This window comes from Magallana gigas, chromosome 9 (genome assembly GCF_963853765.1).
Source record: "Magallana gigas chromosome 9, xbMagGiga1.1, whole genome shotgun sequence".
NCBI classification, from domain to species: domain Eukaryota; kingdom Metazoa; phylum Mollusca; class Bivalvia; order Ostreida; family Ostreidae; genus Magallana; species Magallana gigas.
This window is the reverse complement of record NC_088861.1, coordinates 25,696,733-25,715,401: the sequence shown is the minus strand read 5'-3', so window position 1 is coordinate 25,715,401 and position 18,669 is coordinate 25,696,733. Positions and strand designations below refer to the sequence as shown.

The following is an 18,669-nucleotide window of genomic DNA, read 5'->3' as shown; positions in this document are numbered from 1 at the left end:
GTGAAACAGACTATACTATTTCATGCAGAATGTTCCTTGAAAATGGCTCGATATACTAAGTTTTTAATGCAAAACGGACACCCATTATTTTTCTAAAAACATGGTATTGCACACCACAAGCTTCACACATGGCTATGATTTTATTTAGCAACCCATTGTTTATATTTTTAACCACTCTACACGTGGTTGAACACGAACGATAACCCTATTTGAATATTATCGTTTAATGTAAATAACCGCTAGATGGTGAAATAAAACATACAGCTTAAAAGGTTTTCATGTTTTAACATAAATTCAAATAGGATATGATATGAAAAACGACCAGTACTTACGTATTTTGAGAAAATTATGCGAACACTTATACTTCCGCTCGAAATTTCATAGGAACTGAACAAATCTCAGTGAAGTCTCGTGAACTTTCAGTCGAGCACCTCTTGATTTATTATATACTTAGCAACGATAAAGAAAACATTCCGAACACATTCGCAGGGGTGTGACAGCCTGGAAAGAAAAGTTGAACGGTCTGCTGAACCACTTTGCACCTGAACACAACTTTAACGCCGGGATCATCCGCATGCTGCATGATAAGACACTATAATCAAGGACGTCAGCTGCCACGGTGGAAAGAAGAATAAAGAACGCCCTACAGCCATGATTTGCGCCAATATGGAGAGAAATAAAAAGCTATCTCTTCTTATCATCAGAAAATCTGCCAACCCACGCGGCTTAAAAAACGTGCGGATCTTTCATGAAGAATACCTGGCCAACAAGAAAACCTTGATGACCGGAGAGATCTTCACAGCCTTGTTCAAGCAGCTAGTTAAGGAGATGAAGAGAAAGAAGACGAAAATAGTCCTGCCACCAAACACAATATCCAAAACCCAGCCTGTGGACCAAATAATTATCTAGAACCTTGAAGTTCACTAGAGTTCTACTGTGCTACATTTCTGCCGTCAACCGGAAAGAGATGTTCCACATCTTTTTTTTTTTTGGATGCCTTGACATATTAATCAAGCCTGGAACACCTACCATGGACGAAGGTGTCCGAGCCTGCGATATTATCCACTCCTATCTACAGAACCAGAAGTGTGTGATCTTGTGAGCAGATACATCTTTAGCCGGAATTCACCCCATCAATCCCGTATTACAAACTTTTTTGAGTGTCTGCAGCGTAACAAGAAAGTGACTGTGTTTGTAGCGCAAGCTTCATCATACCAGAAACATAATTATATGTTTTGACATTTGTTTTGTGTATTTATTGAAAGAATGCGTGCCTAAATAATACAAGTTATTTATTTTGAACGCATGTCTTTGCTATTGTATGTTTATACTCAGTCTGTGAATTGATAAAATGTCGTTTTTATGTCACCGTAAATGCAAACGATATTTATAATGAATTAATATTATGACAATATCCGATATTCTTAGTTTATTCAATTTAAAACCACCTTACATTTAAAGAAAAATACATATAATATTCAATATTCTTTTAAATTATATCAAATATATTTGCAAACCATCTTGATCCGAAATATTCACTTGGCAAACACAAAGAAGCATCGATGTCAAAAGTCCAAGTGTAAATTCCAAGTGGCATTAAAATGTAGGGTGAATAATAACGACCGGTAAGACTTATTTTTAAACCTTAAAAGCCAACGTTAACCCGAAAAATTCCGCACTCTCTCGATCAAGATTTACCTCTCGTAGAAATACTTAACTATAAAATAACTTTTCACGAGATTTCTGTCTTCTTAATATTAGTTTAAAGCTTTAAACATGTATCTGAAAACTATAAAGTGATCTAGATCTTAAAAGTGATTTGACTCTTTAAAGTTTTTTTTATAAAAGTTAAAATATTTTTAACTAATTAGCCATGAATACAAACACTGTTTGCTTTGTATCCGATTTCCTTAATTGTCTCTTGTTTCTACAGCAGACATATAATGTTTATTTTTTCACCCTTCTACATTCGAATTTTTATTTTAATTTGTAAATATTCGCACATTTAAATTAATTCTTAATAACGTACATGTACCAGGCTTAAACCGTACAATCGTTTTAACTGTAGTGAAATATCAACAACACAATTACGTAAACGAGAAACTCACAAATTAGAGGCAAACTACTTTGCCAAAGAATTGAGGAAATGCAACAGTAGAACTCTCAAACTTATTTTTAGAGTTTTCCACGTGATTATAAAGCATCTCAAAAGATAACGATGTCAGATATTTGTACGATGTAGGTATCTTCAATCAGAAATCTTTACATAGATATTGCACTTTATGAACAGTATTGGGTGATGACCACAAAATTAAGGCCTCTTTATACATGTAATGCATAGCATAGCTATGCATGTCGTCAATTCGAGGAATTCATATTCGTTTTAAAATAATCAACGTCAGAGTAAAAGTTTAAAATTTATTAACAGATTTTCTAAAGTTACACACTTTTTAATGAAATGTTTTCTTTATCGCAAGTCCTTTACTTTTCACAAACAAACTGAAATGTAGATGTGCAAGAATAATCATGCCAGCCGCTGGATTCGTCTAGGACAGCACAGTTTTCACTTCCTCCGCCTCCTGGCTCCCCCGGTTGCCAGGCCGTGAATGTGGGCGCATTACGCGAGTTGTCCCAGTACCAAGCGCCTTCTGAACCCTCGTCCGTCGCTCCCAACCATAGCTTTTGAGTCGCTAATAAAAGTAAAGTTGATATGCAAATTACATAAATTATTTACATTATGATATGATAGCAGATTAGAAATGTTTTTTGAGAAAATAAGATTGTTTTGAAAAAAAAAGAAGAAAATTTGTTAAAAGTACCGTTCAAAGTTTGTTTTGATCAATTAGTATATCATCATTGTATAAGTTGACAAAACTTACAAAATATAAACTTAATATTTGATTATCAGAGTTTAATGAGATACATTAATCTATCTAGGAAGACACATCCATAAGAAATATTAACTGGAGGTACTTTTCGAGACTTTCGAAAGTTTTAATACCTTTTGACCTGATCCAGGTTTGCTCCTCCTGACTTCCTATCTCCATAAGATAAGCTTTCATGTCGGAGCAAATGTTCTGCGATACAGAAAAGCAAACAAAAAATTACTGACCAAAGTCTTTTTCATGAAAAAAAATGATTTTCTTCTAACATTTCATAGTACTTATGCTTTATTTAGTTTTGTAGATTTTAAGCAAGAAAAAGGTTTAAACTTACCTTAGCATTATTCCAAGAGAGTACTTGATTAGTTACGAAACAGTAGCTTTGTCCAGCATAACTTTCCCAGGTGCCGGGACAATCTAAATATTAAAATATTACCGAATTGAAACATAGTTATAAAATCCAAGGAATACGTTTAATTTATCAAAATACAAAGTGTTGCCAAAAACTTGTTAGATAGTAATATTGCTTGTGCATTAACAAATTGGAGTATACATGTATACATTTGGTACTAGTGAAGAATGTTCGAAGACCTTTTTTTACACAAAGACATAATTTGCAATCATTTTTTGTTTAGTAAACCCGTATATTAGAACAATTAATGCACAGAACTACATAATTTCAGTGAGCGATATTTCAGCTTGAAAGTAATTTCAAAAGTATATTTAGCTAATTTAGCCAATACCAATTCATTTAGTAGCATATTCAATTAAACGTTTCCATAACACAATTGAGCAATTTAACTGAGATAACAAGTTCTTTATACACGTAACTAATAAAAATACGTTATACCTAAATAACAACTGTAAACTGGAGTTTCCCATTTGTTATCTGGAAAACAGTGAATAACGTTTTTAACCCCTTCACCCACGAATCCAGGCTTACAACCGTATGTTATTGAAGATGGCATGTAAGTTCTGTATAGGACTCTCCCATTTGTTATCACTGGCTCAGAATCTGTGCAAACTGCAGAAAAAGCAAAATATTATGCATTAAAAAATTTGAAAACATACTTAGGTAAAAACAAATTTTGTTTAGAGTATTCATAAAATTTCTTTTTGATGCATTATGATAACTTTCGCAATCGTATACTTTTTTTACCAATTATACACGATTAAGTTTCGCGAACACATTATATTTTTTTTGGACAAAGCTATAGTTGTTTTCTAGTCTTAACCTTTCAGAAATGATTTTCAAATCTTAAAATTATAATATTACTTTATATACATGTATGTAATTAGTGGGATATGTAATTTGCAATCAGATATTGACGCACAATATGCAAATAGCTATTACTTTCAAGTGTGTTTATGTATGTGTATCTTGATGTTTTTCACTCTCTTTAATTAGTTAACCAACTTTGCAGTTTAAATGATTACTTGCAACCCTAGAACACTTGTATACATGTAATTACATAGTTACCAATTTATATCTTTATACATGAATTATCAATTTGCGGCAAAAGAAAATACTTATTCCAGATGAAGTATCGTGTAAAATCAAAACTGAAGAAAAAAAATCCGCGTTTTTCAATTTTTCGAAATTGTTACTTGAAGTTATTCACAGACAAGTTTATTTAGTGTTAGGGGAATCGATAATACACATGGAACATACATGGTTATTATGTACATGTATAATACGTTTGGGCATTGGTTTTATAAAAATGGTACATGTAACATGTTTTTGTATAAATGAAACTCTGTTGAAAATTTGACTCAAATAGAACAAAGACATGAACAGCAGATTCAATTAGTGATATGACCTTGAAAGGCATTAGAGTTAATCAAATATACAGCTTAATAATGCATGTGTATACACCCTGGATAAACCCTATCTCGATATTTGGTGTCAAAAGTTGTGTGTACACATTTTTACAAAATATGTCTGCAAAAAAGTTATAAAAAGTTTTATAATTAATCGAAAATCATTTGCCTCTTTTACACAACTAAATGATATTTTGCATTAATATACTGTATTTTACAAAGCCGAGAGTAGAACAAATATCCCGTAATCAATACGCATTGTTGTGTTTTTGGTCTCAATTATTTTGTATGCTAAGGACTTCAATTGACGACACGTAATACTTTTTAGTCTTCTACCAGTTTCACCGGAGGGGATTATAGCTTTTCTCTGCGTCCGTCAGTCCGTCCGTCTGTCTGTCCCACTTCAGTTTTTCACACGTTTTTTCTTTATGCGTTTGAGGAATAATTTAAAATTTGCCGAACAGCTTCAAAATGTTAAATTACAGATCAAGTTTACACTTTTGTAGCGTCTGGTTGACATATTTTCGAGAAAATATGTAGTCAGTAATAATATCGTGCATTACTTGTGCCATTCCTTTTATTGTTTCTAAAAAAAACACATAAGTTCTGTAAAAAAGTATCAAGCAATGTGTTGTAAATTTAATCGACAGGGTTATTTTATTATTACAATCGGGTTCGTTATCGTGTTGGTCTGTTGATTCGGGGTACAGAAGACGGTAAGAAATGATAATCTGCATAACAGTGCATTGTATTCACAAATTTCTACCAGCAAATACTTAATGGACTTGGCTAAATTACAGGAGATAAAATAGAGAGTATTATTTTATCCATTTTTTATTTAATTTCTATATCAACTATGTAGTTTGAATTGCCTCTTTTCTTTTATCTCTGATTAAAAGCATAACAACTCGTTTATAATAGTTTTGAAATAGATGTATGCTTCGAAGCTTTCATAGAATAATACAAACCGGTAGGGGACGTCTATTGCTTATGCAATATTTCAGAATGCTTGTTTTATTAGATGAGATATTGTGCATATTGATAAATAAGTGAAATAGAGGTGGTAAATCGATAAATTGTCAGTTTATCATTCACACACAATATTGTCTCACTCTCTCAAGTTTCGCTACTGGATATTTTAAAATATTAAAATCGCTAAAACGCACAGAAAATAATTAACAACGGAGCGACTTCGATGTGTTAATACATGCATAGAGATATATAAAAATCAAGAAAAATATTAAAAGGCCATAATTCAAATATGTTTCATCTTGGTAAATAATTTCCGAATCTCATTTTTGCCTTGTAAGATTATTATAATAATTGTGGAAGTATCTTCTTTAAGCCTGTTTAAGTATCCGGTGTTCAGGCCTAAAACGCTGAATGGCAAAAAAAACAATATACATTTATAATATCTACTTAAGTTTGCAGTAAAATGTATATTGATAAATTGAGTATCATTTTAAAATTTTCTCATTGATCTCAATGACAAACATATGAAACTTAATCGAAATAAGCATGAACAGTGAAGAACTCAAACAGTACGTCATGTAATGAAGTACAGAATGAACAGGCAAACACAAATTACATGTACATGTGTCATGTAAAGGAAATAAGAGATTAAACACACTGATGAAAAAATTGTTTTCAAGATGTATCTTGTATGAACATGTGTTTGAACTTTATTTTTTTATACAAAACACAAATACAATGTTATACTATCAAAAGGTCTAATATGTTTTACAACATTTATCATGTTCATATTAAACCTTGTTTAACACGACGCTTCATCAATCAAACATTCAAAGATTAGCGTAAGTAGAATGTGTGGTTGAACGTGACTAGTTTATTATAATAATAGCTCCAAAATACACTCGGATACTTTCGTCAATTAATTACTTGTGGCACAAACAAAACTGGTTACACAACCTTGTTGAAAATAATCAATTTATTATTGTGGATTTGAAGTGGAGAACGGGCCAGATTAATTTCTAAATAAATACATTTAGTTGAACCACGTCATACAGTGTAAGTGTTATTCATTCAAAATATATGGATTATTGAAGATTTATTGAAGAATCGTTAATCGAACAATTTGGTCTTTTTGGTAATAAAACTTCATACATGAGAAATAATCAGGTTTAATGGTAAACCATCGCTCTCAGTTCCCTTTTAACAATTTACATTATTAACCGGGTTTTCCAACGGAAAAATCCGGTTATTAAAATCGTGAAAATGGCGGGCGGGCGGGCGGATGCCAAAAGGGTACCCTCATTGTACGGATAACTCCTACAGTGTTCAAGATAGGAAGTTGTTCTTTTGCAAATCAATTGTACATATATCAGAGGGTTGCATATTGCTAGGATTTTAATTTCCGATAATTTATGAAAAAAATACCGGCTTTTGAACTTAGTCATTTTTTGGCAAAATATTGCATATAGGGTACCCTCATTGTACGGATAACTCCTTGTACAGTTTTCAAGATAGGAAGTTGTTCTTTTTCAGATTAATTGTACATATATCAGAGGTGTGCAATTTGCTGGGATTATGATTTCTGATTATTTATTTAAAAAAAATACCAGCTTTTGAACTTAGTCATTTTTTGGCAAAATATTGCATATAGGTACTCCATTTCACTGGATACGGGTTAACATGGATTATTGATACAGTTCACATAAAAGAAAACCTGGTTTACTGTCACATTGACAGCTATTCACTTGTCTTATGTATTTTAGTGAAATTGAAAACGGAGTGTGGGTCGTATATGAATGGGAATGGATGTAAGTGTTTCAATGTAGGACACTTGTCACTTGTTTTTTTCTTCCAGCGTTGGTACACAATACAGATACAATGCAGATTTAATTCTTTTATGACGACTACTGATAGTAATCGTTGTGATTTTTGTAGTTCGCTTAATTGTTGACGAGAACAAGCGTCCTATTTTATTTTATATATTAGACAACGTAGGTTTTGTGGTATTCTCACTGATAAAAACTTTCCACTTCGTGGTTGTAAAAAGCTAGGTGAATAAATCAATCAAACGGGTATACTCTGTCCCAAGTTTCTACTTCCAATCCCTTTTTTTAATATTTCGATAATCATAAATGATTTATTTGTAATAATGTGTGCCGAAACTGCATTAATTCACGAGAATACAGAAATCTATTAGTTTTTAACCGGGTTTTCCAACGGAAAATTCCGGTTATTAAAATGGTGAAAATGGCGGGCGGGCGGCTGCCTCATTGTACGGATAACTTCTCCTACAGTTTTCAAGATAGGAAGTTGTTCTTTTGCAGTCATTTTTGGCAAAATATTGCATATACGGTACACCATTTCACTGGATACGGGTTGACATGGATTATGGATACAGTTCACATAAAAGAAAACCCGGTTTGCTGCCACATTGACAGCTTTTCACTTGACTTTTTAGCTCACCAGAGCTGAAAGCTCAAGTGAGCTATTCTGATCACATTTTGTCCGTCGTCCGTCTGTCTGTCCGTCCGTCCGTCTGTAAACTTTTTACATTTTGAACTTCTTCTCTATCCAATTTATCCAATCTATCCAATCTTCTTATCCAATTTCAACCAAATTTGGCACAAAGCATCCTTATGGAAGGGCGAATATAAATTGCAGAAATAAAAGTCCGATCTGTATTCAAAGCGGAGAAAACCTTGAAACTGTAGAAAAAGGGGGGTGCATTTTTGAAAATCTTCTTCTCACGAACTATGGACTCCAATTTAACGTAGTTGAGCATAAATTATTCTTATGGGAAGGAAAATATAAACTGCAAAAATTAAGTGCTAATTCTAAGTAGTATAAGGCGTCTATATAGGGGGGTCAAATGAGTGCACTTTACATCCGTCTATATAGGGGGGTCAAAGGTCAAATCGAAAAATGACGTCATAAAGGTTAAAAATAGTTTTATTGAGGATAAACAACAACAAACAAACAACAAACAGTAAAAGTCGAACAAACAATGAGGTCTCTAAGGATAGTTCTTATTTAACAACAAGAATATGTTTCATCGTCTTCATCAACATGCATGTCCTCTTCATTCTTTTTTCCTTTTTTCTTCGAATGCTCCTTTCTGGGTTTTTTTTCTTTCTTATTCTTCTTGTTAGGTTGCTTGTAGGGGGCAATGTTTTCCTTATCGGATTCGTCCTCCATGTACTCGTCTAACAATGCTGCGGCTTCTTGGCCATGCTTTTTACCTGTATCTTTGTTTTTGTAATATTCCTCTTTACCTTTGTATTTATTTTTGTAATATTCCTCTCTATCTGGACAGTCTTTCATCCAGTGGTCTTCTTGTTTACAAATAAAACAGCCTGTGGTTTTGGCAGATTCTTTCTTTTTCTCTTCTTTTTGGTCGTTTTCAGGGCAGTTGGGAGAGAAATGTCCTGGTTTTCCACAGGTGTAACAGGTAAGAATCTTTTTATTTTTTTTTTCTTGAATGGAATTGTCCCTGTACTGATCTTTATTGGGGCAGTTGGGAGAGAAATGTCCTTTTTCTCCGCAGGTAAAGCAGCTGTATTCTTTTTTCTTTTCGTTTCCTTGCTCTTTTTTAGGGGCCAGTTCATCCCTGACTTCGTTGATTTTGTTTATGATGATACTGGTATGTCTGCTTATTTCATCGCTTAAGACGTTCAGGGTATTTATGATTCCATCCTGACTGGTTGACAATATGCTAAAGTCTTCTTTACTCATGGGTTGATTGTTGTATGATGCCATTTCTAAGGCCGTTGCATCTTGAGCTTCTGTCAATAGTGGATTGTAATATCCTGCTCCCTTAGACATTGGGTCTTGACTCTCTAGGAAATTATTCATTGTGATAGTGTTGAGTAGAAATTCTTTCTTTTTATGTTCTTTTTACCGTGACTTATTGGAAATTCCAATGACGTTATGGGTTTTTCCCAGTAGAGCTCTGGGTTTTTCCAATGACGTCATTGGGTTTTCCAAAATGGCATGATGTAATATTAGGGTATATAATACCTGTTTATGGTGATTTTAAAATCATTTTTGAAATAAAAAATGGGCGATATTTTGACTTACTCATTTGATGCATATTTACTAGTCACGGCATGGAACAGTGGACTAGACGAAGAGAAGGAGAGACGAATCTTACAGGTGACCGCTCTAGGACGGGAGGCAATCGACAGTATGGAGTTGTTTCAAGGCCTGATGGTTTTTTTAGCCGAAAGACCCACAGCAGGAAGAATAGTCAACCTTTACTGGATTTCCGAGGGATGCAAACTTCACCTGTTGGAGAAGTTGACAGGGATATCGTACGGAGATTATCAAAACTGGAGCTTTTTAAGAAAAATGTTCACCCGTCAAGGAAGACAATGCATGCAGGTGATAAAGCAGATCGACCACATAAAGATCACAGCCATGGAATATGCCTATATGAAACTAAAAGCACTGAATTATCGGGGCATAAGCGTGTGAAGTTTGACATGAATTTGACTGTGCATGAAATACCTTATGAAGACCGCGTAAGTGAATGGATGACCGTGAGCCTTGACCGTCATCGATTTGAAAGACGAATTCAACAGACTGGTTTAATTATTGAACCTGTATTGAAACGACGTTTAAATTTGAAATAATTGTTTTTTTTGTTTATTTGAAATAAAAAATGTTAACTAATGTAAAATTATCAATTTTTATGTCTTACTGTTTTTGTGACCTGATTTTAAAACTTTTGTATTTTGGTAAATATGAGCTGTAGATGTGCGGGAATAGTTTCATTCGATAGAATACAATCTCTACTTTTTAAAAATATCTTATTTGTAAAAATATTCCTTTTGGAATGATTAGAAATAATTTTTGACAGTGGTGTGAAACTCAGAATCAGGTTCGTTTCGACCTTTGTTTTCCTTATAAATAAATAATCTGATGTACCATCGCCATAAGATAAGTAGTAAATGATAGAATAAAAGTGGACAAATCAATCTCAATGAATCTTTTTTAAATATAATTAATCGTTTTTTAAATAAAGAAAGAAATATCAACTGGTAAAAGCACAAATTTAGCCATTTTACGCTCCGCCATGATATTTCTATCGAGGCGACATCCGGGTATTTAGGGTGCTTTCTTTTACGTCCGCTCTATTAGCATAAATAGTAGCGCGTTCTCAGTCGACTCTTCACTTGTCGGATAGATCTCCTATGATCGCAAGTAGACAAGTTTTTTCTCAGTATGGAGAATCGCAACAACTTAGAGAATTGGATCTACCAATGGGATGAAGACCAGCAGAGATTTGTTAGAGGCCAGCGGAGGGATCCTCATCCAACAGAGGGGCCACAGCAGCAGTCTGCCGCTACCCAGACGATGACGGAGATTGAGGGGGTGCCTCAGCACCAGACGTCCACCACCCAGACCGTGAGTTTTGCGGGGACCAATTTCCGTTTGAGGCCCACCGTGCTCTTCCCTAGACGCCCCATTGGAGTGACGAGGCCTACCAGCGCTCCCGCTAGACCCCCAGCTCCCGCGGTCACATCGCCGGTGACGGTGAGACCCAATACTAGCCTGGGTCAGATGTACTACGCAGATGGGAGTGTGTCTGCTCCTGAAAGCTCAACTGGTCAGAGGATCAACCGGAGCCAGAAGAGGACCAGGGACGGTGGAGAGGACGACGAGGCAGAGGAGTCCCCCCGCAGTCGAGCCAGGTGGGTGTCACCATCCCGACCCTCCAGGCCGCCATTGCCAGATGCACCCGACAGCCCGGATCCCTCCCCGCCGGCCAGTCCGAGGAACTCCCCCACCCCCATCGTCATTCCTGATACGCCACCACCATCGCCACCACCATCGCCGCCACTTGGGAACATCCGGAGACGACTTGGTGCCAGACCCGCTCCGGACCGCCCCGCCCCTCCGGCGCCCACCAGACCCGCTCCAGAGAGACCCCCGCCTGTGAGACCCGCACCCGATCGGCCAGCGCCTCCCCCTCCCAGCAGACCAAGATCGCCCCAGGTGCCACCTCCCCCCTCGCCCATGACGATAACCCTGATAAACGGCGAGAATCAGAGGACCTTTAGGGCAGAAAGGAATGCTGATGACACGGAGGTGCGTTGGACGAGGGTGAGGGATCCCTCCACAGTTCCCGTGCCCGAAAACCACACCGCTATCATCAGAAATGGAGGGGCCAGCGGCAGCAGCAGCAGGAACAGTACCAGCAGCAGAGTGTTCTTGAACCCTAGCGTAGCGGCCAATCATAGTGAGACCGTTCGCCTGCTGGACAGGCTGGAGAGGAGCATAAGAAGAGTGGTGACCAGGCAGCACCAGAACCATCACCCCCTCCAGAACCAACCCCCCTTCGAGTATGCTCACACCAGAAGGCCAGACAACCCCAGGGAGCACTACACTATTGTACCTTCCTGGGCCGTAAAAGCGGAGGACAAGAGGGGACCGTGCAACATCTGCTTGGAGGAGAACACTCACTTGCAGATAAAATGTATCAGGTGCAACAACCAGTGTGTCTGTTGCAAGTGTGTGATTGGTGTGTATAGACACATCAACCCCTGTCCAATGTGCCGTCATAGAGGGGAGCGTTAGAGAGGAGGTGGGAAAGAAAAAAGACCCAACGGCCCTTTTAAGGGCCACCCATATTTTACGAAAAGATGCTTTCAATTACATGCAGTAGAAAAAATAAAAATGACTAACACCAGCATTTACATAAAAATGAAACGTTTTTTATTTTCATGTCATAATTCGTCATGTATTCCTACGAGTCACTGTCCCCTTTTCAATTGAAACATGAATTTACCATGGTGGTAGCTGGTCCTTCTAAATCGGGGAAAACAGAATTTGTTAAAAAGTTAATAGAAAATACCCAATGGATAAGTCCTCCCCCTGAAAAAATAGTATGGTGTTACCGTGAATGGCAACCTGCCTACGAATCTTTGCAAGATCGGGTTAAGTTTATTCAGAATATTCCTGAAGACGATGAAAAATTAGTTGCCGATACTACCAGCCGTCACCTGTTAGTATTTGACGATATGATGGGAGGGAAAGCAATTGAGTCTATTGTAGATTGGTTTACTCGCAAAGCTCACCATCGGAATACGAGTGTGATTTACATCACTCAGAATGTTTTTGACAGAGCTAATCAACATCGCACTATTAGTTTAAATGCTCATTATTTAGTTTTGTTTAAAAATCCTAGAGATAAATCTCAAATTGTAGTGTTGAGTCGGCAATTAGGGATGCCTCATTTATTGTCTGCTTATTCAGATGCTACTAGCATTCCTCATGGTTATCTGCTTGTAGATCTCAGTCCACAAACTCCAGATGAACTGAGGTTAAGGAGTCAAATGTTTGATACCCTGAGTGTCTATATGCCTCGAGAATATAAATAATGAATACACTAAGAGTTACCTTCATTTGAGTTAAAATCATCATGGCAGGACAAAACAAAATTTTGAGACTGTTGAAACTGTTATATGGAGAGAAAAATCCAGAGAAAAGGCAGGAAATCATCGAATTAAGTCGTAAAACCTTAATGAAATGGTTTCTGATCGGGGCTAACAATTTACTGAAAGGATCCATTCCTGTCGACAAGCAGACTCAACGGTTTATTGAAAAACACCGGGAGGATTTGAAAGTGATTGCTGACAAAAAAGCCAACGAAGATAACAGATTGAAAGCCGTATTGAAAAGAGGCGGAGCTGGTTTTTTAGGAGGGGTCATCATTCGTAATTTATTGAAATGGAATATGAAGAAAGAAAAAATTGCAAAGCCTAGAAAGAGTAAATCCAAGAAAGCCATCACAAAGAAGTTAAGCAAGAAAGATTTCGTGAAGACCCCTTCCCTTAGAAAAGATTTGCCTGATTGGGTTCAGGAGCAAGTAGACTTGTATCGTCAAGATCGAAATCAGAAAAATCAAGGAGATTTAGATGCCACTCTTCCCTATGCTGAGGAAGATGCCCCAACCTTTCCCATACTCAGCGCTAAGGCTATCCAGAAGATGGATAGAGCCATGCAGGGTCCCATAGGAGCCGCCCGAACTTCAGATAATGTCATGACTTCTACTCCCATCAAAGCCACTCATCCTCCCCCTTTGTTTGATGATGTTATTGAGATTGATGATTCCCCTATTCAGTCACCCTCTACCCCCAGACTACCGTTGAAGTTAAAGAAAAAGTCTAAAAAGTCTCCCATGGATTCACCAAATCTGAAATATTTCTGTCCTCATGATGGAGTTGGCTTTAGACTAAAAGAGAATTACGACCGTCACATGGCTACGGCTCATAACCCAGCTTGGATTGAAAGTCAATCCAAAAGTCTTACTAAAAGAAAAATAGTTCCTGTACCTGACATTTCCAATTTTACTTTAGGTTTCAAGAAACCTAAGTTAAATTATTATTGCCCCGACTGTCACATGGCTTTTAGACTTAAAAGTGAATTCGAAAAACATACACGAAGATATCACCCAGTAGCTGTACCGTGGGTCCAAAATAAGTGATAGAGTGAGGTTTTTTTGATGGTCCTATAAAAGACAATCATCGATGGATTTTTTATCAGTTTTTGAGGATGGCTTCTGATATAAAGAATAGAAAGGAGATGAAAGGAAAGAAGGGGGTGAAAAAGGAGAAAAAGGAGAGAAAAAAGAATAATTCTTGTGAATGTAGACTGAAGCCCCACATGCCCGTATTAAAGCTGTTACTCTCTCCTGAAACTACTCCCGTATTGAAAAATCAAGTATTGAAACACTGCAGTAACAATTGTATTCACACCATTTGTGAAATTGTGTACAATCTATTAAAAGGAAACATTCCTCTATCCCCCTCTCAGAAGCAACAACTAGCTCCTAAGAAACACATCTTGAGAAAGCTAGTGAAGCCTCAGTCTACTAAGAAAAGAAGAGCTGCATTAGTGAAACAGAAGGGAGGATCTGTTCTTAAAATAGTATTGAATCAGCTCTTAGGAAAATGAGTCGTAAAATGGTGTTAGTTCCCGAGACAATGTTAATAGAATTGAAAGGTAAACTACCTAAGTCTCCTGAATTTCAATCGACCCTGGGATTAGGATATGACTTAGATAAAATTCAGACTCGAGAAGATTTAAGTCCAGAGGAAAAAGCTGCTCTTTATGCTCATCAATTATTCCGCTACAGAAAATTTCTGGGCCAAGCTCGTAATGAAGGTAAAACAATTTCTGCGCCTCCTTCCTCTATTGAACAAACTGCCGAATCAGAAACAGTACCAGATGCAAGTGAAACCCCTGAAGTAGAAGAAAATGTCGTAAAAAGTGTGAGTAACCGAATGCAAAAGAAAGCAGGTCTTATCCTAGACCATCTTAAGAAATCTAAAGTCATAAAATGGAATAAGGATGGAGAAATCAGTTACCGTGGAAAACCCATTCCTGAGTCTAACATTGTGGATCTAGTCTCTAATACTTTAAAAACTAAATCTCGTAAAGGCTTCCCCACACCTGCTGGAACAAACGAATTTGCCCAAGCCTTAAAAGAAACGAATGTTCCCAAAGATTATGTGCAGAATCCAAACATTATAAAAGCTATGGAAAAGCCAGGAAAAATCAGTACTCCCAGACCGATGTTGACTGAATATGATGATGACGACGATACCGGGTTTCAGGATGCCTCAAGTTTTAACACACCTCAAGGTTCTTCTTTTGCTTTAACTCCAAAGACAACCAAAAGGGCTAAAAACGCTATTCTAGATTGGTCTATATTAAAGAGATGAAGAAAAAGGTGTTACCAGAGATTTTAGCAGAAATTTATTACAATCCTAAAACTGGATATGGAGGAGTCCAGTCTTTATATCGTCAATTACGTGCAAAGGGACATTCCGTTTCACTATCTCAAATTAGAAATTGGCTGAAGGAACAAGACACTTATACTCTGCATAAACCCATTCAAAGGAAATTTAAACGAGAAGGAACCAGAGTGACCGATATAGACGAGCAATGGCAATTAGATTTGGCAGATGTGTCCCCATTGAAAAAAGAGAATGATGGAAATACCTTTTTATTGTGTGCTATCGATGTTCTTTCTAAATATGCCTGGGTGGTGCCCTTAAAACAGAAAACAGGGAAGGAAATGATTAGAGGTCTGAAAGAGATTATCAAACTGGATGGTCGGCAACCCGTTCGGATTCAGTCCGACCAGGGAAAGGAATTTACAAATAAAGAATTTTTAGGGGCGTTCAAGCACATTCATTTCTTTACTACTCGAAATGCAGAAACCAAAGCTAGTATTGTGGAACGATTTCAACGTACTTTGAAAGCAAGAATGTGGAGATATTTCACTAAAAATAAAACCAGACGTTACGTGGACATTTTACCCGATTTAGTCTACGCCTACAATCACAGCTATCATCGCAGTATCAAACGAACCCCTGCAGAAGTGAATCCTTCTAATGTTTTAGAAGTGTGGAAGACTCTTTATCAAAAAAAGACGAATCTCATCAGTCCTAAATTTAAGGAAGGGGATAGAGTGAGGATTAGTAAAGCAAAACGTACTTTTGAAAAAGGCTATTTACCTAACTGGACAAGGGAGTTATTTACCATATCCCACTTAGTAAAAGGCTCTTCACCTTACCGATATAAGGTCGAGGATTATAACGGAGAAGAATTAGAAGGAACTTTTTACGAGTCTGAATTACAAAAAGTGATTAAAAGAGATGACGTCTATGAAGTGGAAGAAATTTTGGGATATAAAAAAAGACGTGTGGGGAAAAAGATCATTCAGGAGGTGAAAGTTTCCTGGAAAGGTTACCCTTCTACTTTCGATTCATGGATTCCCCGCTCGGATCTCATCATTCCTCCCACAAAATAGAACATTGGAATCTATGTGGGGAACGATTACCTAGAGCAGAAATTATTTTTTTTGCTCAATTACTCGTTTCTATTACTTTAATTATTGCTTCTATTGTCATGTTGTCTATTCACGATAATAATCGTGATTTTTGGATGGTCATTCTCAGCTCAATTGTGGGTTATATCATGCCTAGTCCCAGTCTTCCAAAATCCAAATCAGAGGGTGGATAAATCAAAATTTTCCAAGTACACTGGGAAAACCCATGACGTCATAGGGATTTTCCAAAAGGGGGATTTTTTGGGGGGATTTTTTTCTGGAAATTACCAGTGACGTCATATTCTTTATAAAAAAGGAGATCATCAGGGGATGGACATTCAATTCTGACAATGGTAGAAAGCTGTGAATATCGTTGGAAGCTCGTAGATCCAAACTGCGATAAAAATCCAGGCCCTCCTTCACCAAAGGGGAATTGGATGACTTCTAGAAAAGCATGTCTTAAACACTTCATGTACAAATATGAAAAAGACTTCAAATATGAAAAGGGAGATAACCCACCAACACCTTACCTCTACAAGAGAATCGAGGTACCAAAACGGTTTCTGATTTTGGGAAAATGCGGTTATGACGAATATAAATATAAAGTCAAAGCCTGTTTCTACCGGGATGAACATTTGTGGACCATGCATGAATCGAAATGGGGGAAAAGTCTGAGGAAGACCTTGACGAATTTTAGAGATTTTGAAAGGAAAGGGTACGACTATGTGGACTGCTGTTGCCCCATCGAATATCTCTACATGAGGAAGCGCATCGACATGAAAAAATTACCTCCTTTTGAGCTTAATGATTTCCTTGAAGGATTGAACCGAGATCATGACACATGGGAAACTGAAGAGGAGATGGAAAGACCGAGCAGCTCTAAGAAACCAATTATACGCACCGAGTTAGACGATGAATATCTTGAAGAGAGACACAAGGAAATCGAAGCAATCCTGAAAGCAAACAATCCAAGCTCATTCCAAAAGGAAATTGAAGATGAGGAAAAAATGCCACTGCTGAATTGATTACCTTTGTTGAATCGTAAAAAATTTGACTTTTTTCATTGAACTTGATGTATATTGCACCTGTTTTTATTGTTCATTTTTTTGTTTCAAAAATAAAAATTGTTCACTTTATAAAAGCTCATGTCTTTTTTCGAAAGATTCATTTAAAGTCACGATGGCGCGGAGTGAAGGTTTTTACATGACTTTACCTAGTGATGGCTCAATCCAGTTTTTTCCTGACAATAAGTTGTCCGATTATAAAACCCTATTACCCAATCAGTTGAACTTAGACGATGGAGAATGGGAAGTGGCTCTTACTGAAATGATGTATGGGACGGATGTTCAAAACATTTCAGATAAGGAAGCCTATTTTGACATTTTAATCACTAAAGAATATAGCGATCAATTAGGAGATCCTAATCTTTTTAAAACCAATCGTTTTCAAAAGACTAAATTAGAAAGCACATTTCTTGCTGATTGTGAAACTTTGGTGTCCTGGAACTATTCCTACTATGCTTATAATTATAGACAAACAGAAGAGAAAAAAGAAGTCCCGCCTACTTTAGAAATGGATATTTGGAGAATTCAGTTTCAACCGGGTCCTTACGTTCATCCCAAGGCCCTAATCTCTGAAATCAACGAGGGTCTCCGAATAACCATGCATGATCTCTGGGGAGTCTTGAGTAAAAACCCCAATGAGAAGAATAACATGCAATTAGTGTACCATGATAAATTCGATCGAATCGAATATCAATACAACGGAAATATAATGCGTCGAAACCACCCCTTTTGCATCCGTTTTCCCATACCCCTAGCCTTAAAAATGGGGTTTGGGGAAAAAGCTTTTTTTTTACTAAAGGAGGAGGATATGACTAAATGCCTCTTAACCAAGGGCCTCCAATCGCTTGGGACAAAAGCTTCTTTTCAAGTCGACCAAAACATGACCAAATGGATCAATGTTAATTATCTTGCTCCATATAACATTGATTTGTTCGAGAATTTGAAACAGATGTACGTGTACTGTGACATCATAGAACCTCAGATGGTAGGTTCTAATGCTTTGAAATTGTTGAGAGTCGTCCCCGTGACTTCTGGCAGTCAGGATCAAACGCAGGCAAAATGGGAACCTGTGAGAGCCGAATATTTGAAA

General features: G+C 36.9%; 1 protein-coding gene and 1 long non-coding RNA gene across 2 annotated transcripts in view; one reads left to right on the top strand and one right to left on the bottom strand.

The window, feature by feature from the left end:
• Positions 1 to 2,445: 2,445 nt before the first annotated feature.
• The window catches only part of LOC105344920 (uncharacterized), a 31,966-nt gene continuing 15,742 nt past the window's right edge, over positions 2,446 to 18,669 (bottom strand). The window contains exons 3-6 of the mRNA XM_011452838.4: positions 3,733 to 3,906; positions 3,217 to 3,299; positions 3,002 to 3,077; positions 2,446 to 2,690 (exon numbers count right to left, since the gene is read on the bottom strand). Coding sequence (XP_011451140.3) covers positions 2,482 to 2,690; positions 3,002 to 3,077; positions 3,217 to 3,299; positions 3,733 to 3,906 — 542 coding nt within the window. The 3' untranslated portion in view covers positions 2,446 to 2,481. The remainder of the gene's footprint in view (positions 2,691 to 3,001; positions 3,078 to 3,216; positions 3,300 to 3,732; positions 3,907 to 18,669) is intronic.
• On the top strand, positions 8,517 to 10,429 carry LOC136271530 (uncharacterized). The gene is made up of 3 exons (XR_010709434.1): positions 8,517 to 9,123; positions 9,269 to 9,315; positions 9,775 to 10,429. It is a non-coding gene; the product is annotated as an uncharacterized lncRNA (long non-coding RNA).